General features: G+C 43.6%; 1 protein-coding gene across 1 annotated transcript; it reads right to left on the reverse strand.

The window, feature by feature from the left end:
- Positions 1-676: 676 nt before the first annotated feature.
- Positions 677-25,762, reverse strand: PGK1 (phosphoglycerate kinase 1). The gene is made up of 11 exons (XM_006136196.4): positions 25,589-25,762; positions 20,682-20,732; positions 17,964-18,119; positions 17,703-17,847; positions 14,733-14,836; positions 10,506-10,625; positions 6,889-7,003; positions 4,461-4,640; positions 3,653-3,830; positions 3,282-3,380; positions 677-1,117 (listed from the first exon to the last, which is right to left on the reverse strand). The coding sequence occupies exons 1-11, from the start codon at positions 25,651-25,653 to the stop codon at positions 1,077-1,079; spliced, it is 1,254 nt and encodes a 417-aa protein (XP_006136258.2). The 5' UTR covers positions 25,654-25,762; the 3' UTR covers positions 677-1,076.
- Positions 25,763-27,581: the final 1,819 nt, after the last annotated feature.

The following is a 27,581-nucleotide window of genomic DNA, read 5'->3' on the forward strand; positions in this document are numbered from 1 at the left end:
TGTGCACACTTTAGTGCTTTTATAATGTCTCTCTTCAAGAGCTTGAAAGAAGGTTCACTTTTTAAAGCTGATTCTCAAAGTGAGCAATGGTGGCACTGAATTCTTCCTTTGTTTCCTTGTGTATGTGTATACATAAAGACGGGAGAAGAGAATGCTTATTCAAATTCCACCTGCCTAACTTTCAATGATTGCTAGATTTCTAGTACATCCAAACTGAATTTATCAGTCATATCAGCTAAATGAGCAGATTTCTTCTTTCAGATGTAAAAGTGTTTATCAGAGTCTAAAATTTTCCAAGTTTCATCCTAATCTTATCTGAAATTAGGTTTTGCTCTAATCTAGGAATCTAAATTTATGCACCTTATCAGATAGTGCACGATTTCTAAGTTAGTGTATACACTGATTTTTTAGGGAGAGGTCCTGTTGTTGCTTTGATACCAGATTTGGCATCTGCAAGTGCTTGAAAGCAATGAGCATCATGCTGGGAAAAATCAGTTTCAGGAGTATGTATTAGGTTGCTTACATCTGCCAACACTTGGACAGCGTGAAAAAGCATTTAAAAGATTACAATGCATTAGTACAAAAAGGGGGAAAACAGACATGAAGCATAGCTTTAGATGAGTGCATTCTTCTGCAGATGATTAACTATGTGAGAGAAGGAACACATACCAACAGGTTAGCACTTACACATTTATTCAGCAGCTATTACAGTCAGTCAATAGCAAAACCAATTTGTTTTTACAGTCAAGTGACAACAGCTGCTAAAAACACGGATCAAGCTTAACAAAGCAATCTATTTTGAGACACTTTTAAGGATTAATCTCTTTAAAAGGCAAAATATAAATATATACACTCTAAAGTAACATCACCAATTTAACACACTACTTTAGTTCAAGTGGGAGAACAGTGGACAAATCCACATCATGTAAACATCTCGGTTGTCATCTTCTCCTAATACCATCTGATTTCGGTTTACATTCTGTGATCTGCCTCTTGCAGAGCTGAGATACAGAAGCGCAGCAGTGTTGATGGTTAGGGGCTGTGCACAGGAACATACTGGGGAAGTGTTCTGTCCATTACACATTGCTCAGAGCATTCACACCAGGAAGAACTTTACCTGTTAGCAATTTAGAAACCCAAATAAAGTTAGGTTTACTTAAAAAGAAGTACCTAGGTTTAAATCCAATATCTTGCAACATTTTACCACACCAGTCACAGTTAAGCTGCAAAAGGACACTGACCCTATAACCTTGTTAATTTTTGTAGATATTATACTTATCTTCATTATCTGAGTAAACACATTAATGTGCCAATGAACATTTGATTCACAATTACATTCACATGAAAACAGAAAATCTCTTTACATTCCTGTGTTAAATTAACATGACTTGTACAATTCTACTATATCAGTGGCAGCAGTGGGGGAGAGGGAGGCAGCTCACAGGGAGCCAGCTTAACAGCCTTTTCCTCTGCATAGTGGCTCCCGCATGCCTGTGTGTAACCACTGAACATCCCTAATCCAAAGTCCACTAATTCAATGAAAAGATTCCCATGGACTGAAATAGGCTTTGGATCTAACTTAATGCTGTTTCATATTTTTGAATCACAGGTAACATGTAGACCTTGAAATGGACAGGGATTTTTTTTGGAGGAAATTAAGAGTATTACACACCTTTTCAAATACTTCTGTCAATACCACATTATTGAGGTACCAGAATTTTTCAAAAATGATTTTTCACTGTTATGCCATTTTACTCCTGCACCTTGTCTGGTTTTGATTATGAAAATAGCCAAACTGTTTTCATTTTTGTTGAATCAGTCTCATCATGCTGAAGTACAATGCTACACTAACTGATTTTTAAGGAAGCTCACAACCCAAAAGTTACTTTTCCAAAATTAAAGTATTTCTAAACAGTTAAAGGTTTATTAAGTTTAAAGAGACTGAACACACAAAGCCTACATTTGCAGCAAAACGAAACAACTTTGTCCTTTCAACTAAGTCTGCTGCACAGTGCTCCTTGCAGCAGTTTGCATTCTTTCCCATCACCATTACTTCCTAGGCAACAGAGACAAAAGCCCTGTCTCAAACAACTGAACTGCACAACTGTCTATTGTGACATCTTTTTTATATAATATGTAATAGCAATAAAGAATTTACACATATTGGGAAACAGGTAATTACCAGAGGAAATGAAAACCTATTTACAAGTACAATGCAGCCCCCTATAAAAGAGGGCTAAACTTTCAAATCTGCTTGTGACCACTAGAGGGCACATTAAAACTATCAGTGGATCATTAAAATGATGTTCTAATGCTAATGTAAATTTTGGCTAGAAGTATAGACTACTCAGCCTTTTTATAGTTTGCTTTATGAAACCTTTTAACGAATATTACAAGGATTATATAAATATTCTGGTTGTTAGCATCTGAGACAAAGCCTATTAGAATGTTTAAATTTTTCCTGATGAAGGGAAACAGCCAGCAACATCCCCATATGAATGTCCCCCACCCCATCACCACCTAAAGGGAACCTATGTGGTGGAAGGTTTGGGGTAGTGATTCTGTGTCTGTTCAGTATGGTTTTATGAGAAGCAATCCCATTCCAGGCACTGCCCATTTTCCTGGCACAACCAAACCAGTTCCTTGCTTTAAGTTATGATAAGAGAAAGCGGTATACTGAATTTGGTTGTCCAAGTTCTTATCATTTAGGAGGAGTTTATGGACACACAGACTGACATCTCTCTCAAATATATAGTAGATGGGGAGGGGAGAGAGAAGAAGAGGCAAGAAGGGAGTTTAAAAAACATGGCGAGCACTTAAAATAGTGCATATTAGTTTCTACTGATTAAGAATGTAAACTCCTGTTTAGTTAACTGGTTAAACTTTATGTTTAACTAGTTAACCAATTAAACAGGAGCAGACAGGCTGGAGCAGACCCCCTCCCTGCCACAGCCAGGGGCTGCTCCAGACCTCATGGGTTAACTGTAATAGGGAAGCCATTCATATTCCTACTCATTTTACCCCTTCTGGAATGAGAAACTGTGTTCTTAGGATAGTATTGAAGAAAAGAGGGAAGAAAATGGAGTCTAAAGAATTTTTTTTTAAAGTCACTAGGTAACTCAAAAATAATGACAAAGCATGTCCCCTATGGCTGGTGAAATACAAGGAACACATTACATTACAGTGCCACCCTAAACTAACCCCAGCCTACCAGAAAACAGGTACACCTAATCCCCAACCCCTCAGTTTCTGAATTAGATTAACAGAAGAAAAGAAGTTACCCTCTAGAAGTTCCAAGCTGGCACCACCTCCGGTGCTGACATGGCTGACTTTATCCTCAGTGTTCCATTTAGCACAGGCAGTAGCAGTGTCTCCACCACCTATTAAAGAAAGCAAATTAATTACAGATGGATGAAGTTAAATTTCATTCTAACTAAGACAAAGTTGGCATGGAGGAATCTGCTTCTCCTCACAAAGTTGCTAAGTCCACTGCAGTGGTGTGTGCAACACCCTTCAAGGCCATGCTTGCTTCCAGAGCAGAACCGAACATTTCCTCAATGAAGTACAAGGAGATTTCAGTCACTTCTGCTCCAAGCAGAAGCCTTTCCATTTGCATTTAAGAGGGTTAGTGCATATATCTACACCGTCTTACCAATAATGGTGATGCAACCCTGGCCAGTAACTTCCACAACTTTATCCATCAGTGCTTTGGTTGCTTTGGCAAACTTGTCCCACTCAAATACACCAACTGGACCATTCCAAACAATTTGCTTGGCCCTGCCCACAGCTTCAACAAACTTCTTAGTACTTTCAGGACCACAGTCCAAGCCCTGAGAGGCAAGGGAAAATGGATACAATTATTATACAGCTTCATATAGATGTCTTGCTTTAAAAAACAAACGTTAAATAAGAGATTCCTGCATCACCTCCCATTCTCCTCAGCATGGCAGTAGCTAGCCACATCTTATCTGCGTCAGTCTCAAAGACACAGTCACCTCCTTGTGACAAAGACTAGTGGACTTTTTTTAATTTATAATACATTTAGCTCTCTGTTGGTGCAGAAATGACAACAAACTGGGTAAGAGGCAACAGCCTTTCCCCCACCCCCATGCAGTGAATACTGAGGAATTAGGGGGGAACTGCTACTGTTGCTGCTATATTGTGGAGCCTGCTGTGGCATCTATTAGAAAAAGTAATTTAGCCTTTATAAAAAGGACTTGGGGCCTTGGAGAGGAGCCTGTGTCATTCATACAAATCTAAATGTAGAAATTGCACATCCTCTATTTTATGCAGAACAGAAGGTTTTAACAGGAATTTTTTTTAGTTAAGTATCAGAAAAGTTATTCAAGATTTATACACACCACACGGCTGAGTGTCATCTGAACAAGCTTCCTGCAGAATCTTAACTAAGGTGTTCATCCTCTTCCTAGTATATTTTCCCTAATTCTATTAAAACATACCATCCAGCCAGCAGGGATCCCCGAGGCCACGGTGGCTTCTCCACTTTGTGCATTCTCATCAAATTTATCTGCAGTAATAAAATCAACTGGCAGAGTGATCCTCACACCGTTCTTCTCAGCCTTGGCCATAAGGTCCTTGATGATCTTTGATCCCTCTTCATCAAACAGAGAATTACCAATCTAGAGGGGATAAAGAGTAGTGTTCCCTCTAAGATTTTCCATCCTGGGGCAGGTTGAAATTTCTCATGTGCGCCAATATTGAGGTAATATGTGGATGTGCATCCACCAGTACAAACAAAAACCATAGATATAAATACATATTTTAAGTAGTCCATAGGTGTGGAATATATTTTAAAAAGGTATAATTAACAAGGAGCAATCTTATGATTATTTAATATGAAATCAAATAAAAATTTCATTCTACCCTTGAAAAAGTGGGTTGTACCCACGAAAGCTCATGATACTATTTATATATTTGTTAGTCTAAGGTTCTACAGGACCATTGGGTTTTTTAGTTACGGACTAACACATCTACCCCTGAGACCCTGGAGTACATGTATCATTCTTTCTAACAGACAGAGGCATGTTTCAAAGATCTTGCAAATAAGGTTTCATCCTACAAAACAGCTAGCATCACACCTAGTACTTGCTGCTTCTGACTCAGAGCCAGAACTCTACCAGATAGCAAAGATCTGGCCTTAAATACAGCTTACCATGTATTAATTAGTAACACGGGATTTTAATAACATCATTAAAACCAGAGTTTTAGATATATGCAACACTCAAAAAAATTCTGTTAAAAGAATCTTTTTCTTTCTTACCTTAAACCATTAACATAGGGGTAGGCAATAATTTTTGATGGGGGACCACTCCAAGAATTTAGTAAGTAGTCAAGGGCCGCACTCTTCTGTTATATTAATGGAGGAGGTGTGGGGGGGTCTGGGATGAAGGTTGGGTGCAGAAGGGAGCTTAAGGTAAAACAGGAGATTGCGACCTGGGGCAACAGACTGGGGTGAGGAAGCAGTGCAGGGCCTGGGAGAAGGTTGTGACATGGGGCAGAGGTACAAGAGGGGATGCAGTGATTTGGGCTGTGACCAGGGATAGCAGGTTGTGGTGCAAGGTCCGGGAGAAGGATATGACCTGAGGAAAATTACAGAAGGGGATGCAGTGTCTGGGAAGGTGTATGGGAGCTGGAGCAGGGTTGCAGAAATTTTGGGCAACATGGGGTAGGCAGGCCGAGGGAGGTACTGGGGTGCCAGAGGTAGGATCTGGCTGGGAGCCCAACAGGTTCCTTAGCCAGGGTCCCTGCCTTCCAGCCCCTGTACTTGTTCAGGGGAGCTGCAGGAGCCATGTTTATTGCTCTAAACTGAATGCTGTGAGCCCGAGAGATGACGGGGAAGGGCACTTCATATGCTTCCTGTCCTGCAAACAAGCACCTGCTATTAGCCAAAACCAGCCAATGAGAGCTACTGGGGGCAGGGGCAGCATAAGAAGCCTATCACCCCTCCCTCTAGGTTCTCAGAATTCAGAAATACACATGTGGCCCTGCAACTGGCTTTTGCCCAACCCTGGAGTAAAAGCTGGAGCCATTTATAGCAAGCAGCAGCGGCAGGCAAGTGCTTCTGAGGCAATCAGCTGAGCTCCTTGTCTATGCAAGGAGCTCAAACTCTGCACAGGGCTCAGAAAAGGGCTGCACACCTGCACAGCTTACAGGGAACCTTGGTAAAGAGCACAGTGGGATATTTAAAAGAATTTCATTCAGCTTTCAGTCACTATGGAGGGGTTGTTATGGGTTTAGGAACATGATGCAGCATAAAAAGTTTGTTTTGAGGCTCTAAGGAGTAAAATAAAATTATGACACCATGTCACAAAGCCCAGTTCAACTGATTTCCTCTCATGCTCCTTAGTCTTGGGGTCCTGGAGCCCAGACTGTAGACCAAGCTCAAGTGTCTAAACTGCAGTTATGGGGTTCAGGGCATTGGGCTATACAAGTCAGAGTCAACTGACCCAGGACAGACATTGCAGTTCCATAAGTCTTTTTCTGCAGTGGAGATACACCTTAATATGCACTTTAAGAAGTGAGTCAGCAGGAGTCCTATTAACTACTGACTTCCTTTACTGAAGGCTGAAACTTGATACCTTGCTCTTGTTGCTGGTTCTCTGTACAGAGCTGAGCTTCACTGGAAGTCCACAGTACTTACTTTCAAGACATTATTCATTTCCTAACAGCATCCAGCTCTCAACAATAGGCACCCATAATTCTGGCAAATTGAGACCACTCAATATTACATTTGTTCAAGTTCTATTATGAACTTTTACTTCTAAACTCCAGGAGAAGGGAGAGAGAATAATCTAACAAGCATCTGAACACCTGGCCTCTCTCCACCCTCCCCCCCATAAAGCAGAGACAGAACTGCTGGTTTCATACCTCCATGTTGTTGAGTACTTTGAGGAAAGTGAAAGCCATTCCACCACCAATAATCATCTCATTGACTTGATCCAACATGTTATTGATTAGCTGGATCTTATCCTGAACCTTAGCTCTGGTGGGAGCAGAGGGGAAGGAAAAGCAAGCAATATGGTTAGACATAACACTATTTGAGCAGGATTTATTTGATTTAAACATTGCATTTTTGCTGGATCTTTGTTCCTTGCAGAAAGTGACAACATGCAAAACAGCCATTTTAGTTATTCAAGAATTGTAACACTCAAGCCTGAAATGCTCCAGGCTATATACATCTCAAACCATCCTAGAACACGTGGAATAACAAAATCAGGAAGGATTAGCAACTAAGGATGTAACAGTATAATTGATTAACCAATAAGCCAAATCTTATAGGTTAATCCCCCCACTAAACCCCACTAGTACATTTTTAGGAGGCTGGCCAGCAGAACATCTCAGTCCCAGCTTGCTCCAGGTCTGGGGCCTATCCCTGCTACGGCTCTGCAATTAAAGCGTATTAAGAGCCTGGTGGGTAGGCAGTCTGGCTCAGTTCCAGCTCACGCTGGCTTCAGGAGCTCAGACCCACCCTGGACAGATGCTACTGCCACCCTGAACTACCACCTCTGTATCAGAGGCAACACCGCAGGGCGACAGGCAGCTGGTCCGTGAGGGGAGCTGGTTTTTACACTGGCTCCCCTCACAGGCCAGCTCCCAGCTGGCACCCCATGCTGCTGCTTCTTCATACAAAGGCAGCAGCACTGAGTGGCAAGAGGCTTCTCAGGAGTGGGGCCAGATTGCACTGGCTGCCAGCCCCATCCCTGGGATTATAGAATAGTGGAGTAACTGATAAGAGTTCATGAGGTTAATCAACTATTCAATTTACCTATATTTAACATCCCCATTAGCAACACTATGAGAGCACTGGCAGCAACTCCTAGGAGACAGATATTCAGCACTTAATATTTTCATATCACTGGGATTAGAATATTAGAATTCTTGATTGCAGCCCAATGAATAATCTACTATGATCTCTCATTAGCCCCCAATGCCCACTTTATGTAATTAAACCAGCATTACGACTCCAATAAATTAGAAGTATAGCAGAGAGAGTCACCTGTAAGCTACCTGAACAGAGTTAAAATCACAGCCAGTACAGCACCACTCCCCCCAAAAGAAAAAGGATTCGATTTTAGGCATAAATTTCAGATCAAAATGCTATGATCATGTCCATAATACTAGAATTTCAGAGACAGTCCCACATGAACTCCTCTCTTGCTCTCCATTCTCTTTAATACCAAGTGCACAGGCTGCCAACACCATTTAAAGCAGCCAGCACCTAATATTGCTAACACCGTTGCAGCGGAACTCATGGGCAAGTTTTGAAGCATACACAGGGCCAAAGAGAAACCCAGCAATGAGGTCATGTAGGAGTCTCACACCCTGTTCAGCGAGCAGCAGTCCCAGGCTGGAAAAAGATGAACATAACAACATACAAAACAATAGGGTCTAAATTGGCTGTTACCACTCAAGCAAGAGAGTTTTTTGAGCATTATGCAGTTTTCTGAAGACATTTGCTCAGTGTGTAGCAGTAGTCTAAAAAAGGTTAATATAACATTAGAAACTATTTGGAAAGGGACAGACAGTAAACGGCATAATGTCACTAAAAGAATCTATGGGACACCCACACATCTTGAACGCTGCATGAAGTTTTGGTCACCTGACCTCAAAAAAAGATATTAGAAATGGAAAAATATTAGAAATGGAAAATATACAGAGAAGAGCAACAAAAAGGATTAAGGGTATGGAACAACGTCCATATAAGGAGAGATTAAAAAGGACTGGGACTTTCTGGCTTGGAAAAGAGACTACAAACGGGGAGCTATGATCAAGGTGTATAAAATCATGAATGGTGTGGAGAAAGTTAAGTGTTATTTACTCCTTCAAAAGAAGTAGGTATTACCCAATGAAATTAATAGGCAGCAGGTTTAACACAAATGGAAGGAAGTATTTCTTCATACACCACAGTCAACTTGTGGAACTGCTGCCCCTGAAATGTAGTGAAGGCCAAAATAGTAACTGGACTCAAAAAGCCATTAAGTAAGTTCACAGAGGAGTGGACTATTAATGGCTATTAGCCAAAACAGTCAGGGATAGTACCACCTGTAAGTGGAGTGCATGGATGGCCACCCAGGAGATTCAAATGCCCCCCAGCTGAATAGCAGAGAGCCCACAGCCTCCCAAAGATGGCAGCATGTTTATATTGGTGGTGCACATCTGCACATGGCTTGGTGCATACCATAAAATGTATTCTGCACATGGATGGAAAATATTAAGAGGGAGCATTGTTCAAAGACCCACCACAAAGTGGGGTGCTCCAGCCTGCCTGGAGTGGGCCCAGCCCGGACACATGGCAGGCAGAGGCGGCTTAGGCCACCCTAGGCCACCCTGAAGCAGCCGCCTCCCCATCACCTCTTTAATCAGTTAACCAGATAAGCACTACATATAACTGGCTAACAAATTAAATGGTATTTTACATCCCTACCCTATACAGCTATTTTTATGATCCTATTGCAATGTGATTCTCTGATTTTATCAATCGCCTTGATGTTCTGATCATCCGGCCATTCAAGCTGCTCCTCAAACAAGAGCTTCAACTGGAGAAGTAAAGTGCGGCTCCCTTTAATTCTGAAAACCATTTAAGCTAAATCTGCCATTAGTGTTGTGCATGCAGCTCCTGCTAGTCTATGAGAGTGGTTGTGCATATAACAGAGGGTAAGGTGTGGCTCTAAGATTCCAGAAGGTATCAATAAAGGCAGCATTGCAGAGAGTGAGCAGCAAAGGCCAGGTCATGTTATAAAGAATGAAAAATGGAAATTTGAGCTGTTTGCAGTCTATATATAAACTATTTCTTAGGAAACAGGTTGAATGTATGGGTAGAAAGAGAAGCAAGAGTAAGTGATTTTCTCTTCTGGAGATACTATTTACCTAGATGTCTACGCATGTTTTTATTCCTTCCTCAGGGTCAAAAGGACCCTGGCAGAACCACCATGCCAGTATGCAAAGTGCACAAACACACCACACAAATGAGCAGCACATGGAGAGATTACTCCTACACTCACAGTTACCCAATAGATTTCACTCCAGGGAAAGTACATTAATCTCCTGTAAAGAGCCTAGTTACAGTAGGTCACAGTTGCATAGTGATAGGCAGTGTCAACTTACATAGACACATGAGTTTGCATTAGGTTTGTACTCTGAACCGCAGCAGAAAGGTCACTGACTAACAGCCTTCTACATCAGTGCCTGTATTTACAGCTAAAAGCTCTTCTAGTTCATTTTCAGAGCATACTATACTGTTGCTAACTAACTCCAGTTATGGCAGATAAAACACTAGCACAATATTCAAACATGGCCTGCCACCATCACTGGAGGGGACAGGGCCAGTCAGCTCCTCTATAGGGTATGAATGGATCTAAAGATTTGCACACTATTTCTTGGTTAGAAAGAAAATACTTCGTGTTCACAAGTGGTGGAATTGTTCACTCTACCACTGAAGTTGATGTATGTTAGAAGGAAACAAAATGCAGGGTCTTAGCACTTACCCTCCAAGGATTGCTAAGAAGGGCCTCTCTGGACTCTCCAGAGCCTTTGCAAAGTAATCCAGTTCTTTCTTCATTAGGAAGCCAGCAGCCTTCTGAGGGAGATTAACACCTACCATGGAACTATGAAATCAAAGGGGAGAAAAAAAAAAAAGAGTTCTATAATTTGTATCAGAGCCATCCAACAAGATTCTTACATTCCTAGTGCCAGAGCAACTTCAAATGTCCATAGGAGTATATAGTACAGGCAGTCCCCGAGTTATGCGGATCCGACTTACGTCGGATCCGCAGTTACGAACGGGGCTTTTCTCGCCCCAGAGGACAGGAGCAGTGGGACGCCCAGATGAGCCGAGGTCCGCCACCCCTGTCCTCCGGGGCGAGAAAAGCTGCTCTCCGTCTCCCTGGTCTGCAGGGAGACGGGGAGCAAAGCCTTGGAGCACGCTTGCAGCAGGACAGCCCAGGCGCGCTTGGGCTGTCCCGCTGCCCGCGTGCTCCGTGTCTCCCAGGTCAGCAGACCAGGGAGACGGAGCAAAGCCGTGGAGGACTTGGGCGGTCCTGCCACCCCCGTCTCCCTGGTCTGCTGGGAGGAGAAGGGGAGGGGTGCAGCTAGTGCCCCTTCCCCCCCCCCCAGCAGACCAGGCTTTTCTTGCCTACCCCTGGGGTAGAGAAGCTGGGGGCTGCCAGGTTGGTCCCGCAGTGCCACTCTGGAACAACCCGGCAGCACCCCAGCTGCTCTGCCCCAGGCGTCCCCAAGTCAGCCGCTGCTGAAACTGACCAGTGGCTGACTACAGGAAGCCCGAGACAGAGTTGCTCTGCCCCAGGCTTCCTGGAATCAGCCGCTGATCAGTTTCAGCAGCACCTGACTTGGGGACGCCTGGGTTTCTTAAGTTGAATCTGTATGTAAGTCAGAACTGGCGGTCAGTTTCAGCAGCGGCTGAATCTGGACGCCAGTTCCGACTTACATACAGATTCAACTTAAGAACAAACCTACAGTCCCTATCTTGTACATAACCTGGGGACTGCCTGTAATCCATTATTCAGTTGCAACAGCAGCAGCAAGAAATCTATATGAAAATAATGAACACGCCTCATAAATTTTATGTTTAGAGGTGTTCTGTAGATAGCTCAAAGAATTTTTGCATGGACTGTTTGTCATGCAAGGAATATTTAAGGCAAGGGCCAATCTGATATTCTGGGGTGGGAATAACTTAAGATGAAAATAAAGCCCAGCAAGCAGGTCCTCTGTGCAGGGAAGGAACAAATGTGCATATGTCTGTTGAACTAAGTTTTAAAATCCTTAGGACAGAAGATAACAATTAAGAAGCTGTTTGCCTGATAGTCATGTATGTCTGACTTCTTTAGACTAACTCAATGCCTGATCATTATTTGTCTTCAAGAAACTTGTACACCACTTTCAAAAGGCTAGTTTGAAAACTTAAATTGATAAACTTAAACAACAAATGATCTGGTAGCATTTTATAGACTAACAAAACATGTAGATGGTATGAGCTTTCATGGGCACAGCCCACTTCTTCAAATAACCAGAGTTTTGAGTTTAGGATGTGCACAGGGCGGGGAGGGGAGGAGCGGCAGGGCAGGGGCCAGAAATGACTTCCCTTAGTCTGGCAAAATCCCTTATCTGGGAGCAGTCAAGTCTCAAGGGTGCTAGCCAGACCAGGGAGGTACAACCTGTACCTTTCCCAACAGAAAATGGTCCATAAAAGTCCTCACACATTTTGTCAAGTGATTTGAATTTCAAAATCTAAAAGTCTATACACTTGCAAATTCATGAACGTGAACTCTAATAGCTACAAAATGAACGGACGAGACTATACTTTAGCTATGTTAAATTCAGCCACTTGTTCAGAAAGGGAGCATAGCTATGGATAAGAGTTCCATGTTATGTCATTCCCAACTAAACTTAATTAGCTGACAGTGGAATCGGGAATTTCTCAGCATGTATTTAGAAATAAAGTCATTAGAGTATTAAAGCTGTATGTACATTTCCCATGATCTGGGAAACTCAAGTCAGAACGTCTTCAATACCTGCAAAGATACTGGAGCAAATTAAACAATGAATTTGTAAGCACCTGTCATAGCAGATAACAGGATTACAAGGAATAGCCAGCATGATTGGTGAAGAAAAAAAATATTCCAAACCAATTGCATTTCCTTCTTTAAGGTGATTATTGGCCTAGTGAATAGGGAGGAAGCAGCGGACATATCTTGATTTCAGTAAAGCTTCTGATACAGTCTTATAAGCCAACTAGGAAAATGTGGACCAGATAAACAGAGCCTGCACATCTGCAGGTATCCACTACATATCTGTGGACCACTTTTGTGGATAGCAGCATGGATGCAGGTAGAAATGTTTATTTGTTCATGGCTGATTAGAATAGCCAGTGGGGAACTGTAGGGAACTGTGGCACGGATCCTCTGCCAGTTGCCCAGGGCAGGTAAAGGAGATAGGGACAACAGGCAAAGGCTGCTTGGGCGTCCACACCCAGCGTAAGTGGAAGGTCCACTGTAGTTCCCCTAGCAGCTCACCTGGCTTTTACTATGGCTGCCATGCTGGCAGCTGTGGGGAGGGACTTGGGCACACGGCTCTACTAATGAAGTTACTGCGAAGCTGGGTACATAACTTGGTTATGGTGAAAGACCATACTTAATGATTCACTGTCAAATGGAGACAGCATACCTAGTGGGGTTCTATAGTAGTCAGTTCCGGGTCAGGTACAGTCAGGCTACGTCTACATTGGCCCCTTTTCCGGAAGGGGCATGTTAATTTCAGAGGTCGTAATAGGGAAATCCGCGGGGGATTTAAATATCCCCCGCGGCATTTAAATAAAAATGTCCGCCGCTTTTTTCCGGCTTTTAGAAAAGCCGGAAAAGAGCGTCTACACTGGCCCCGATCCTCCGGGGAAAAAAGCCCTTTTCTGGAGGATCTTATTCCTACTTCTAAAAGCCGGAAAAAAGCGGCAGACATTTTTATTTAAATGCCGCGGGGGATATTTAAATCCCCCGCAGATTTCCCTATTACGACCTCTGAAATTAACATGCCCCTTCCGGAAAAGGGGCCAATGTAGACGAGCCCTCATTGTTTATAAAAGACCTAGATAATGAGAGGAGAATGCAATTATAAAATAGGTGGAAAATACCAAGATTGGAAAGGTTGCAAGCACTCTGGAGGAAAATATTGAATTCAAAAACAACCTTGACAAACCGGAGAATTAGTCTGAAGCCAACAAGATGAAATTCAATAAAAAAAAAAAAAAAGACAAGTACAAACTACTTCACTTTGGAAGAAAAATCAAATGTTCAAATACAAAATGGGAAACTAGTAATACTGCTGCATAACTAATTAACAAGATCTGGGAGTCAATTTGTAATCCAATGTGAATACAAAGCAATGTGATGCAGATATAAAACAAAGCTGATACACTCAACATTCTGCACCCCAGAGTAAGACACAGAAAGTGTTCCACTTAGTACTGGCAGAGCCCCCTCTAGAGTACTATGTCCAATTCTGGATGCCCCACTAGCAAAGATGTCAAACTTAGCAGAGTCCATATAAGAGCACCTAAAAAGAAAAAGGTTCAGAAAACTTGACATATGAGGAAAAGGTTATGGGGGTGGGGAAGGGGGGGGGGGGGGGTCACGTTTAGTCCTGATAACAGAAGACTGAGGAGCAACCTGTTAAGTATCTTCAGGTATGTTAAGGGCTGCTATAAAATAAGGATTGTTCCCCATGTTCACTGCAGCAAGGTAGATTTAGTTCAGCTATTAGGAAAAACATTCTAACTATAGAGTAGTTAAGCACTGGAATAGGCTTCCAATAGAGATTATGGATTCTCCATGTTTGAAGGTTTTAAATATAAAACACTTGTCAAGGATGATCTAGCAATGCTGGATCCTGGAGGCTGGACTTAAGAGATGCCTTCCAGATTTTCTATATGTGGATCACCCCCTCAATCACATCCCCAGCAGGCTTCATTTCCCTGAAGATTTACATCCATGTTTAAGTTTCATGGGGTACTCAACATACAAGTGTCAAATTGGTTGATTTCAGCAAGAACTGCATCAGAGTTGAGTTGCAAATCTGAAAATCCTTTCCAGTGCCGTTCAGAACACCTTGCTAATATAGACCAAGACTAAACTACCTCTTATATCCAGACTGAATTCAAAGGACAAATATTCTGTAAAACTCCCTACAGAAGGTGGTTAACGTACCTGTGAGCTCGGTGGGCAGTTCCAAAAGCATCATTGATATAAACATCTCCTAGTTTAGAAAGGGATGCTCTGAAAGCATCCACTTTTGCAGGATCAGCCTTGATCTGAGGAAATAAAGAGACAAGTTTGTGCTCCTTAGTTACAATGTAAACTGGCTGTTCTGCAATGAGCTATTGAAGCAGACTCAATTGTTCATTTTGGGTCTACTAATCAAATGAATGAAAGCAGGTAACATCTCAGAAGCTTGTTAGTACCCATGACCTAGAAGACAGCTTTTTGATACTGTTCAGGATTTCTCATGGGGTTGTTTGATATCATTTAGTTTAATAACTGTATAACCATGCCAAATCTTAGTGGTTACACAATTTTTTGATGGCCCCCAGGGATGGGGCCAACAGCCAATGCGCTCTGGTCCCCACTCTGCCGCTGCCCTGCACATAGAGGCAGCAGCACAGTCCCTGTCCACAGCTCCTGCTCCGCGAAGTTGGTGCTTGTGGGAAGCCAGCTCTTAAGTCAGCTCCCCCCAACCACCGGCTCCTGCCCCCCCACTGCCTCTGAGAGGCAGTGGGGGAGGGGGTGGCAGCTCTGCAGAGCTGGCTCTCTGGGCGTATCAGTTCTCACCTGCCCCCCAGCCCAGCACTGCTGCCTCTGATAGAAAGGCAGCAGCACACAGGAACAGCTCTGCATCTACTGGCTCCCCACCTGCCCCCCTCAACCTCCATACTGCTGCCTCTATAAAAGAGCAGGGGCAGGGAGATGGAGGAGCATCAGCTCCCACCTTTTGCCCTTGCTGCCTCTGATACTGAGGCAGGGAGGGAGGTGCATGTAGTCATCTGGATTAACTAGTAAGCCCCAGCTTATCAGTTATCGTTTAAACAACTATATACTAACATCCCTAATTTCTCATAGCCTCTTTTCTAGCCCAACCACTGGCAGCAAGTGATTTAAACTGAGTTTAGTATTCCACACAAAGAAACATTTTGCTCCTGTAGGCCGAGCAGAAGATGATGCTATTGATACCAGGCACTATTAGAGTATGGCTACACTGCAGAGTTTTTCTTTAAAAAAAAAAAAAAAACCACCCAAAACCTTTACTTACATCCACACTGCAATCGTGTTCTTTCGGGAGGGGGAGAGAGAGAAGAAGAGACACTGGTAAACCTCTTTCTGCAAGGAAAAAGCCTTTTTCCGAAAGAGCTCTTTCGGAAAAAGGCGTGTGGATGGGGAAGAGGGAGTTCTTTTGAAAAAAGAGGAAAGAGGAAAAAGCACAGGTGCCCACTCCATAGCGATCACAGCTTAAATGCAAAATAGCATCCATTCAGCATGGATGCTATCTTTGGAAAAAGCAAACTGCTTTTTCAATGGTCTTTTGCTGTGCAGACGCTCTCTTTTGGAAGAAGTTTCTTTGGAAGATCTCTTCCAGAAAAGCTTCTTCTGAAAGAAGCCTGCAGTCTAGACTGAGGCTAGGTCTACAGTGTAGCTTCCCCCCCCTCTCCCGCCCCCCGGGAAAAAGCTACACAAATTTAACTCTGCATTTTGCATCTAGAGAGGGCCAAGTGGCAGAAAAGCCTCCTCCTTCGGAGGAGCCCTTATTCTTTGAAGAACGAGGTATACAGAGCTCCCCTAAAGAGCATGTTTGCTCTTTCGCCAAAAAAAAAAAAAAAAAAAAAAGTGGAAGAGCAAACGCCTTCCTTGGATGCAGCAGAGTTTATATCCTGGAAAAACTCCACAGTGTAGACGTACCCATAGCCTTATAAAGGAGAAGAGCAAAAAGTTACAGGGAACCTACTGTCTGTAGCTGAAGGGGTTTTATGTTGGGATGTGAAAGGAAGAAAATAGTGTACGGAAGGAGAGAATGTAATGCCCGTAGTCTCTCAAATTGACCAATTTCAGTGCTATTCATGGTTTCTTAATACTTATAAGGGAAGCATCCTCTCTTCAGAGGCTCACTTGCACTCCAGGCTATTTTTTTCTATGCTACAGAGTCTTCTGTGTCAGGCTGTAAAGGACACAGCCCTGTACATCAGCATTCCATTCCATGCACTGTATCTGAAGGGAGCCAAAGCCTGCCTGGCTAATGGGGTCAATGCTAAGAAAAGAAATCATCTGAGATCAAGTGCTCTTCCTGACCTTCAAGGAAATGTCAGAGGTACAAGGCGGCATGGACTTTGTATGGCTGCTGAGAGGAAAGCAGCCTTATTCATGATATTTCAAAGTGCTGGTACAGTACAATGGTTAAATCTCTCATTAATATGCGCTAGAAATAAAGAATGATGTGAGCACATGGTTCTCATAGCTACAAAGAGGCAATAAATTCTCTCCTTCAATACTACATTATCTCCCTTTCCAAAGCAGCATAAAAACCCTTCAGATGGAACTAGTAGCCTCCCCATAACCCTTTGCAGTACTCCTCCCTTTATAACAATGCCAATTACTGTACCTTCATCCCAAATTCTGGCATTAATAGTATAATTTTTCAACTTTTTACTAATCATTATGGTCACTCAATATCATCATGTTTACATATGAGCAACCTATGCTCCCTGAGGAAGTTGTGTCATTTTCCACCCTAGCCATCAGATATTTTAACCTGCCAGAAAGTTGTCAGGTTAGCTAGTAATAATAATGCAGTATACTAAATGTCCAATCATTTCAAATGAGTGGACTTTATTCCAAACCTTAAAAGGAAAATACCACTCCTATCCATCAAGAAAGCTTCATGACAAAAAGGCCTGTTTTTACACCACACTCACCAATACAAAATGCAACCTCAAATCCAGAATATGGCTCTCACACCATTTTATCTGGAATCATATTAGAGCCTCTCACATGGACATTTGGCACAGTAAGTGTTGCCTGCTGTATCAGTCTAAATACATGGCAAACAATATCCCCACAGCTCCATGTCACTTCTACTTGTCATACAATTGTGAATAAGGAAGAAACAACTGAGATAAAATGAGATCTCACCTTGTTCCCCGAAGCATCTTTCCCTTTCCCTTCTTCTTCTACATGGAATCTGAGGTTTTCCAGGAGGATGATGGAACCAGCTGGAGGATTAGCACAGGCCTTCTCCACCTCTGGACCCACACAGTCTTTCAGAAACAAGACCTTCCTGGAAACATGAATCAAGACACACAGATGCATTAACTAAAAAAATACTGTTGATGTTAAACAAGATCCATTTATAGGAAAGAGTCTGCATAAACTCAACAACTATTAGACTTTTACCTGCCGATCAATGCTTCAAGTTCTTCAACCACTGGTGCCAAGGAGTATTTGTCAGGCATTGGGACTCCATCAGGTCGTCCCAGATGACTCATCAGAACCACAGACTTGGCGCCATGATCCAAGCAGTGCTTGATGCTAGGGATAGCTGCCTTGATTCTGTAACCACAAAGAAAGTGACAAGAGAAGTTGGTAAGGGGCTCACTTTGAGCTCCCAGAGAACTCTGGACTTGCTAGACATTAAACACAGGAAGCAGACTGACACACATCAGCTGGGAGTCATCTCTAACAAAAATAAGGGTAAGCTGAAGAGAAAAACAGCAGAAAAGTTCTCATCTGAAGAACTTGCAACACATTATTATTTAAGAGGGAATGTCCACCAGTTTTCCCTCAGACATTTCTAAAATCCATTCTTGTTCTCAAGAACACAGCACAGCATTACTAACAATATTACATATACGGGATATCATGTCTTTCCATGGGTCTGCAATAGGCACTGGTTACATGATTGGTATGGATAATGTTAACATCCAAAAGCCTTGCATGTGGAGATTATCCTGTAACATGCACTCATCACAGCAACAGCCCTATGGGAAGCTTCAGGAGACCCAGAGTTCACTGGTGTAACTGTTGCAAAATGAATTGAGTAGGAACAGGTCAAATAGCTTCAAAAACAGTAAGTACATCTACACTAGATTTCCAATCCATTTTTCCATAGGTGCACTTCTGCTATCTTCCACTGTAGACAGGAGAATGGGAGTTTTATGTACATTGATCCCCAATAGTTGTTCACGGTTACAATGCCAGCAGACACTGCTCATTACAGAAAATGGCACGCACACGCCCCCAATGTCGCCCTAGAGTAGATCTTGGAGCCTATGACAGGTGATCCTGACTGGTTTGGCCAAAAGGCTATCAAGTGCCTGCACTTCAGCTGCCCTTCCCCCTGTCTTTTGCCTTGGAACTGAGCCTCCTCCTTTCCGTGCAGGCAGGGGAGGGAAAGGAGGGGCACTGATGTCAAGGAGCCCCCTCCTGCTCTGTATCCTTTCTCCACAGAGCAGAGAGGGGGCAAAACAGGACTTGGGATGGAGTTTGCTGGCTAATTTAGGGAGTGGGCCGGGGCAAGGGTGAGCCTGCCTTAGCCCCACTGCACCACCAACCAGAAGCCACCAGCAGTACCCAGCTGGCGCCCACATCCTGAACTCCTACCCAGGACACAAACCCCCTCCTGCACTCCAAACCCCTTCCCTAGCCCTGAGCACCCCTGCATCCAAACACCATCCCAGAGCCTGCACCTAGAACCTCCTCCTACATTCCAACTGCCTGTCCCAAGAGCAGCTCAGAGCCCCTCTCACACTCCAGATCCCTTATTCCAAGAACACAGCCTGCACCCCAGCCCTCTGCCCCAGCCTAATGAAAGTGAGTGAGGATGGGCAAGAGAAGGAGAATGGAGTGAGCCATGGAGAAGGGGCAGGAAGGAGGCAGGGACAGGATATTTATATTTGAGGTAGATCTTGGATTGCACTTGAATTCAAAAAGTGATCTTGTGCTCAAAAAGGTTAGAGACCACTGCCCTAGAAGTGGAACCAATAGTCACAGATTTTAAGGCCAGAAGGGACTAGCAGATCAGTTAGCCTGGCCACCTGTTTTTCACTGGCCACCATCACCACCTGCATGCTAAATCCAACAAAGACTGAACTATTTTGTGTCTCCAACAGAATATAGGAGAGGCTGAAGTACCCCAGACCTCAAGTCTTCCACAGTGATAGGGAAATGATTAAAGTGAGATACTTGCCAGGATTACCTGGATGTGACCTGAACCAAAACACTAATGGATTTTTATCGGCCTTCCCCCAGGTCCCTGATATCTGTCCTGGGGGAAAAATTCCTACCAACCCCACACATACTGAACAAAGACCATCAAACATTAATGGCCACGCACCTCAGAAATACCTGGTCCCATCTCCAGCCATGGGCATCCTAATGCTTCAGAGGAAGGGATTCTCTCTCCTAAAATATGCATTGGAGGGTGAATCCTTTCCTGACCCCTGCAGGTGGCCATTAGTAGTGGCAGGAAACATTAGCAAAAAAACCAAACACACCACACTAGTATGGACAGCTACTAGCCTTGTTTTCATGTGCTGGAACAGCTAAAGGACAAGTGAGACAACTAGCCTTTTGATCTAAATGTCCCCAACAACTGTTTCCCTGACTAGTGCAGATGGGATCCTAGTTCCAATTGGAGTCAAACAAAATGACATATGGCATGTTTTGCACATAGACTGGTGCCTTCTATATCAAAAAATAATAGTGTTCAAACATTGATGAGGTTGTGAGAAAGGAGAGGTGCCTTTCCCACCCCAGATCAATCCTAGCACATTCTCACATGGGGATACAGCCAGGCAAAACAATTCCTTGACAGTCATTTCATTGCAATCACATTTAGCAGGGAAGCAAAGGCTTTGGTATCTTCTAGGGAAAATTTTTATGAATGTCCTACCAATGCTTAACAACAAGAGGAGCTAATCCACTGCCAGTAAGCATTTTGAATAATGTTTTGGAGTCAGGCTCTCTCTATAATTTAGATGTCATCGTAATGTGATCTGGCCACCAGCTGCTAACACATCCATTGTTAACACTGCTGGAGCAGAATCAATCATACAGTATCCTGAGTATGGACAAAGTTATCAGGGTTTCTACTTGGATTTTAAGTATCCTTACCTTTGGTTGTTTGTGATTTTGTTGTTTTTCATTGGAACATTGAAGTCAACCCTAAAAGAAAAAACAAAAATTTAAGCTCAATTAGAAAAAAGGATTTCCTTTAAAAAGGTGTGGAATTTGCTGATCAAGGGACTGACTAGGAAATCGATTCAAAAGCTGATAAAGTTAGTACAAGGTTTTCAGTTCCACCCTAATGTACAGCAAGTCCCCACATATAACTGGCATATGACTGAATACATCAAAATAGCGAGGTCACAGTAGCAAACAGATGTAGAAGGCAGAAAGGAAACAGAAAAAAGCTACATTACTTCTTATGGATTCAATGGATGGATGCTGCCACTTGGTAGTAAGCAAATCCACAAAAACTTACATTGTTAAAGGATAAAGAAAAGAGCGAGGAAGCTTAAAGTAAATTGAAATACAAGTCATTTACAAAGGGAGAGATTAGACGCACCCTGTTAATTATAAAAATCATGAGCATTATTAAAAGAATCATGCAATGTGAATACAGGTAAAGGCATGACCAAGCCTAAGCCTGGAAAAAGAACAGCAAATTTATGCCATATTTAACTTTGCATAGGCTATCTTGCAGCAATAGAGCCAAATTTGCAAACCTTCCATAAAGCTAACTCCCATGGTTCTGAGTACCATGTGAATGATGAGGCCTCATAACATCAAACCTCAACCATGAAGTTTATTCTCAGTGGAGAGGAAAAAGCCTTATGAAATACTGTCAGTTTCTTGCTCTTTGGACTTCACTATGCAGACTCTGCCACTGAAATGGTGGCAAGCACAAACAAAAAGGGAGATGTTCAAAGACAAATGGCAAATTAGGTGCCCAGCTACCAAGACTTTCAGTGGAAATTGGGAACCTTTGAAAATCGCTCTCTAAACTCCATTTTCCCAGCAGGATGACAAGATTTACTTTCTACTACTCTCAGAATCATCCAGACCCATGAGTTAGTCATCAAGTATCTTCCAAAAGAAATCATTTATTATCTCTGCCTGGATCTGAAGACAGCCTGAAACAGCTAGTCTGAGTGGTGAGTCCTCCTCCATTTACTTCTGGGTGTTAACTCTGAAGCCTACTGCTTACCACTTTCCCCTCCAGATACGGCTAGAGTGTGAGTTTTCGGGATACCGAAAAACTCCCCTGCATCCAGGGAACACATTTTCTCTTCCACTTTTTTTTGTGGAAGAGCAAACACGCTCTTTCAGAAGCCCCCTCCTCATTCTACGAGGAAGAAGGGGGCTTCCAAAAGAAGATTTTTTTCCAACATTTGGCTCAGTCTAGACAGAAAAGCCTCTTCAGACAGAAGAATTGGAAAAAGATATGCAAAATGTGGAGCAAAGCGCATTTTCGTACCTTTTTCCGACAAAAACTTCTAGTGTGGCCGTACCCTCCCTGCCTAAAAACTCCTGCTCCTGCTGAAAAGGGAAGTTAATGCTCAGCTGAGGAGCTGATATGAAAACAGATTAATTAGTTCTGCAGACTGCAGTTCTTTGGCTAAGTCATCAGCAACAGTAAAACATGCTTCAGAAGCCACATCCCCAGAACAGTTATGACCAAGGGGAGGGTAAAGAGAGGGAAGAGGAAACCCTCCTCCCCCCACAATTCTGGTTATGCTAACATGGTCTTTCTAAATGAGTGGTGGGAAACAGGTATTGCCAGCAACTCTGATCTCTTCCATTTGTTCCATATATACTCAGGTTTTTCAATCACTGGATTTTCAAAGAGAGACATATTTGTAGACCTTGTTGGCATACACTATGAACATAAGGAGCTTATAAGTTACTAATTGTCAATCTCTGTTCTGTGGCTAGTCGGTGGAGCTTTCCTGCATTCTCATCAGATCTCATTGGATTTCGCTAGTAATTTCCTAGCAGCACATGGCACATTACAACATCCCATATTGAAGTAAGAAAAGGGAGACATTTCTGCCACTTATGTCTAGCATACCTAGTACCCAGAAGCTAAGGCGTGACAGGAAGTTATGTTGCATAATAGCTGAAGGCAAAATTTATTCACAGGATGCCAGAATGACACAGAACGTTAGAACTAAATGAGACCAACCCTCTCTTTGCTTTCACTTTGTGCAATTCTGATAGGAAAATGTGGCTGAAGCATGATGACTAATGAACAAAGCCTTTTAATTTAGGAAAAAACAGTACTGCATTATATAAATGAGATCGTGCCCTGGCTTTTGTGTGTCATAAGACTGTGAAGAGGTCCTGATACCAAAGAGGCCATCTGCATTTTTGCCTGGAGACTGCCCAGTAAAAAAAGCATGAGGCCAGAGCTTTAAAAGCTGCCAGCAAAATAGGAATAGCTGAGCAGAAAGAATTGAACTGGCAATCCATGGTACAAAGGACTAACTAAAAAAAAGAAAATGCAAAATGATGATGTTTCTATTTTTACAATCATAAGGCAAATGAACAATTTGCTTAGCAAAGTCTTCAGTCTATCCTTGCCATCTTCTGCAGCATTATAGCTAAAATATTAAGAAATGTGAGTACTCCTTAAACTGAATAAAAGTAACACTAATGGAAGTCACTAAGACAGCAGTTTTGCTCATACCTCCTGCCGATAGCATTTGGACTGGAAGATAGGAGGGTATACAAGTACAGCAAAGATTATCCAAGGGAACAGGAAGGAAAAATGTTAAATTCAGTATCAATTAAGAGGGCAAGATTATTCTCTTCAGGGAAATGGGCTTTAAAAAAAAAACAGCACATGGATCAATATTTTTCAATTTAGCAGTCTAAGTTACAGTACAGATACAACATTTCAAAAACCAACATCAATAGAAGAAGGGCAAGCAAGCAAAAAAAAAAAACTAAAGCAAGATTAGGAATTACTTGGGTGACTTGAAATATTTTACCTCAGATAATGAATTCATCAGGCAAGGGACTTTGGACATAACCAACAAAGAGCAGATTGATTGTATCAACCCCACAATTCAGAGGAGAGAGAAAGCGGACACCAAAAGGAGAATCTAAGTATCAAGCTAAATTGGTAAACATGCAAGCCATTGATCAAATTAATCAATTTTCTTCATAGAGGTACCAACTGAATCTTTTAAAATAACTGCCTACTTTAAAAAAAAAAAAAAATCACAGAAATTAAATAAAAGACCCTCTACTTTTATTAGATTCTATCATTCAATCCATCCTCTGCCAATACAGGGTTGTCAAATGGCAAGTTGAGACTCAAATTCTTGTTCTGCATTTGGGAAATGCACCAAGAGTGATGGGTCATTTAAGGATTGTCCTCCTTTTGTTGATTTCATCTACTAATGCCAGCCAGCCTCCCCATAGCCAAAGTCTTGTTGAATTATTTGAAAACAAGGCATTTCATCACAAGAGAAAAAAATCATGTTTACAGATGAAAAGGAGGCACAAATGATGTAAGTGATATTGCATATTACATCTTCCACTCATGTACCAAATTAAGTGGTATGCCCTTGTTATGTTGAGATGACCTTGGGGAAAAGCCACTGCTCTAGAAAAAAAGAAAAGATCTAAAACTTATAAGCATACATTTGTGCCTCAAAGCCCTTGTGCACCAATTCCCAAATTCAGCTTAAAATGTATTTCTATAAAGGCCAACTGATGTATTTTATTCAAGGTTAGTTTTATTAACATCTATTTCGTTTCATCTTACTTCTATTAGAATCCACAATATTCAATTCTCAGGACGGTAAAGTGCATTTAAAAAAAAGCCACAGAAAAGATTTTGTTGGACTAATAAAAAAATAGTAAAAAGTGCAGAAGTGTCTCGTTAAGTAGGACATTTTTAAAATAGGCCAGCGCAATGGATGTCAAATCCCATGCAATAGTCTAAATGAGAATTAGACCTAGCTTTTTCCCCCCCAAAATATCCTTATTTTGAAATGCCTCCTGGCTATAACTTTAACAGTGGGAGAGGGAGGACGAGACTCCACTTAGCTTTCCCAAAGAGGATCCCGTTGGGTGTGTGTCACAATCACAGATAAGCACTACATGCCCTCGAGTCTGCTCATTGAGGCATGGCACAATCTGCAGCAGTCTTAAGGAAGCTGGGCCCAAGTAAAATAGGTAGCAACACGTGGTTGCTAGATTTGGGAGCCGGGGGGAGAGACTGGGATTTTTTTTAATGCCCTGCCTTTCCCAGGAACGTCTATTGACTCGAAAATCATTAGAATCAATCCCTGTAACTCATTTCACTGGGTGGCTAATTGGGAGTCTCAACCTCATGCTCTTATCACACAGACCTTTCACAAAACGTTGGCACGCTCATGAAGATAACAGAGCGAGGGAGGGCGAGAAGAACTAGTCGCTGCTGCCAGCTCTTGCCCTTCTTCAGGCCTTATGTATTAGAGGGGTAGCCGTGTTAGTCTGAATCTGCAAAAGCGACGAGGAGTCCCGTTAGTCTATAAGGTGCCACAGGACTCCTCGTCGCTTCTTCAGGCCTTATGTTCAGCTCCAGGTGATGGAGTCCTGGGGGCAATGGGGGGGGGGGGTGTTTCTGGCCCTCGTGGCTGCGGAGAAAGCCTGGGGCACGTGCCCCGCACTAATGGAAAACCGAATCTGGACTCTGGCTCAAAAACTAGGCGCTCCAGGCATCCAATCGGGGGGGGGCGCTGTGTGGCGATGTGTGAGCGCCTGGCTGCGCTCGGTGAGGTGCCATTCTCAGGGCTTGCCCTGCCCGAAGGCCGCCCTGCCCTCCCGGGAAGGCCGGGAGCTGGCGGCCGCAGCAGCCCCGCCTCACACATGGGCCGGCCTCGCCCGCGGCGGCGGCCCCGTTCTGGGGGTGGGGTGGCAGGCGGCGCGTTCGGGCCCCCCGTGGGCGGGCAGGAGCCGCGGCTGGTTCGCCCTCGGCTAAGCGCCCCAGCGCAGGGCCCTGCCCGGCCCAAGCGGCTTCTCACCTCATGATCACCCGCTTGCCCTTCACGTCCACCTTGTCCAAGGTGAGCTTGGTGGAGAGAGACATGGTGCCCGCAGCCGGCTCTGTCCTGCCCTACGCGCCCGGGATCCGCCGCCTCAGATGCTCTCCCAGCCGCAGCACCGCGCTCTGCTCTGCGCCCGCCCGGGTCACCTCGGCGCGGCTGCAGAGCGGGCCCCGCCCCCGCCCTGCGCTCATTGGGCGCCCTGCCGCGTCGAGCTAGGCCAATGGCCGAGTTGCCTGTCAATCCAGGAGAAGCGGCCGCCTCCCTGTGAGGCTGAGCCGGCTAGGTTGGATGGTCACGTCCTGCACGGAGCTGTAGCTCGGCCAGGGGCGGGTCTGGCTCGGAGTGGTGCGGCCTGTAGTCCCCTCCATTTCCCCCGCAGCTGCCCGAGGGGGGCTGTGGACGAGAGGGCGGGACAGGGGTTTGGGCCGCCTAAGGCAGGAGCAGGCTGGGCTGTTACACCCTTTGGGCTCAGGCTTGGGGGAGACAAGCTGGTCTTCCTTGGGCGCGCTCCTCGTGGTGGCAGAGCAGCCTTGGAGCACCGCTGAGCACTTCTGGCGCTGGGTGGGGTGGCTGGGCCCTGCTCCAGGCAGAGCTATTACCTCACCCGCTTTGAAAGAAGCCAAGAGCAGCAGCTTTAAGGAAATGGGGCTTTGCATTGCCAGGGCTGGACCCCCTTGTGACATCCCACCACGCACAATAAGACTTTGTCTACACTCACGGCTTCTTGTGCAAGTAATATGCACATGAGGTTAAGCATGGAATAGCGCTGAGCCTCATTTGCATACCTAACAAGCCACCATTTTTTTCAGAAGAAGCTCTCCGCAAGGAGGAGCATCTACACTGCCCCTTCGTGTGCAAGAAAAATCCTCTTGCCCAATACCGTTCTTCCTGTCAGGTAATAGGTGTAATGGCATTGAGCAATCAGGTTTTTCTTGCACAAGAAGGGGCAGTGTAGACACTCCTTCTTGCACAAGCAAAATGCAGGACAATGTAGCACTTTAAAGACTAACAAGATGGTTTATTAGATGATGAGCTTTCGTGGGCCAGACCCACTTCCTCAGATCAAAAACCTCAGATTTTTGATCTGAGGAAGTGGGTCTGGCCCACGAAAGCTCATCATCTGATAAACCATCTTGTTAGTCTTTAAAGGGCTACATTGTCCTGCATTTTGCTTCAACTACCCCAGACTAACACAGCTACATTTCTATCACTATTCTTCTTGCACAAGAGCCTCTTCTGAAAAAAATGGTGGCTCATTAGGTATGCAAATGAGGATCGGCAATATTCCACTCTTAGCCTCATTTGCATATTACTCACAAGAAGCCACAAGTGTAGACATAGCCTAAATGTTTGGGAGATTCTGTTCAGGGTGATGAGCAGTGTGTAAAGACCCTCAGAGAGATCACAGGCTTACAGACTCCAGCCTAAAACAGAGAGGGGTAGCCCATTTGCTGGCACCTGTGTGAACTCAGAATAGAATCAATTCAGCCACTTTTCAGAACTGGCACTGGATGTGCAAAAGGATTAATGCTTAATACTAAATACCTTCAGGTAAGGGTGGGGACAAAGGTGGTCTACCATTTACTTGATTAAAACTTCTGTTGGTGCAAGCTTTCTAGCTCCCTACAGTTCTGCAGGTGTCTAGCCAAAGATGTTCATATGCAAAACAAGTTTTCAGGTATTACACATTAATATGGCCACAGCTCTGTAGCTAGAGTTCAAAAAGGTATATACTCCTGAGATAATCTTGCCTGCCATTCATGCCACATTTCTAATATTATGTTGTCTATATAAATTCAAAGCACTCACCAAATATGCACAGAATCCATTATGTACTTTATCTTATGTCTTAGCATTTTCAGGACCATCTAGTTTTCATTTATTTTTAGGATTCTAAGCACCATAAAAATCATGTTCTTTCTGTCCTCAGGTGGAAACTAGGAGGATGAATCAGCAGAAAATACTAACA

The sequence above is a fragment of the Pelodiscus sinensis genome, chromosome 13 (assembly GCF_052426305.1).
Source record: "Pelodiscus sinensis isolate ZL-2025 chromosome 13, ASM5242630v1, whole genome shotgun sequence".
Taxonomy (NCBI): Eukaryota; Metazoa; Chordata; order Testudines; family Trionychidae; genus Pelodiscus; species Pelodiscus sinensis.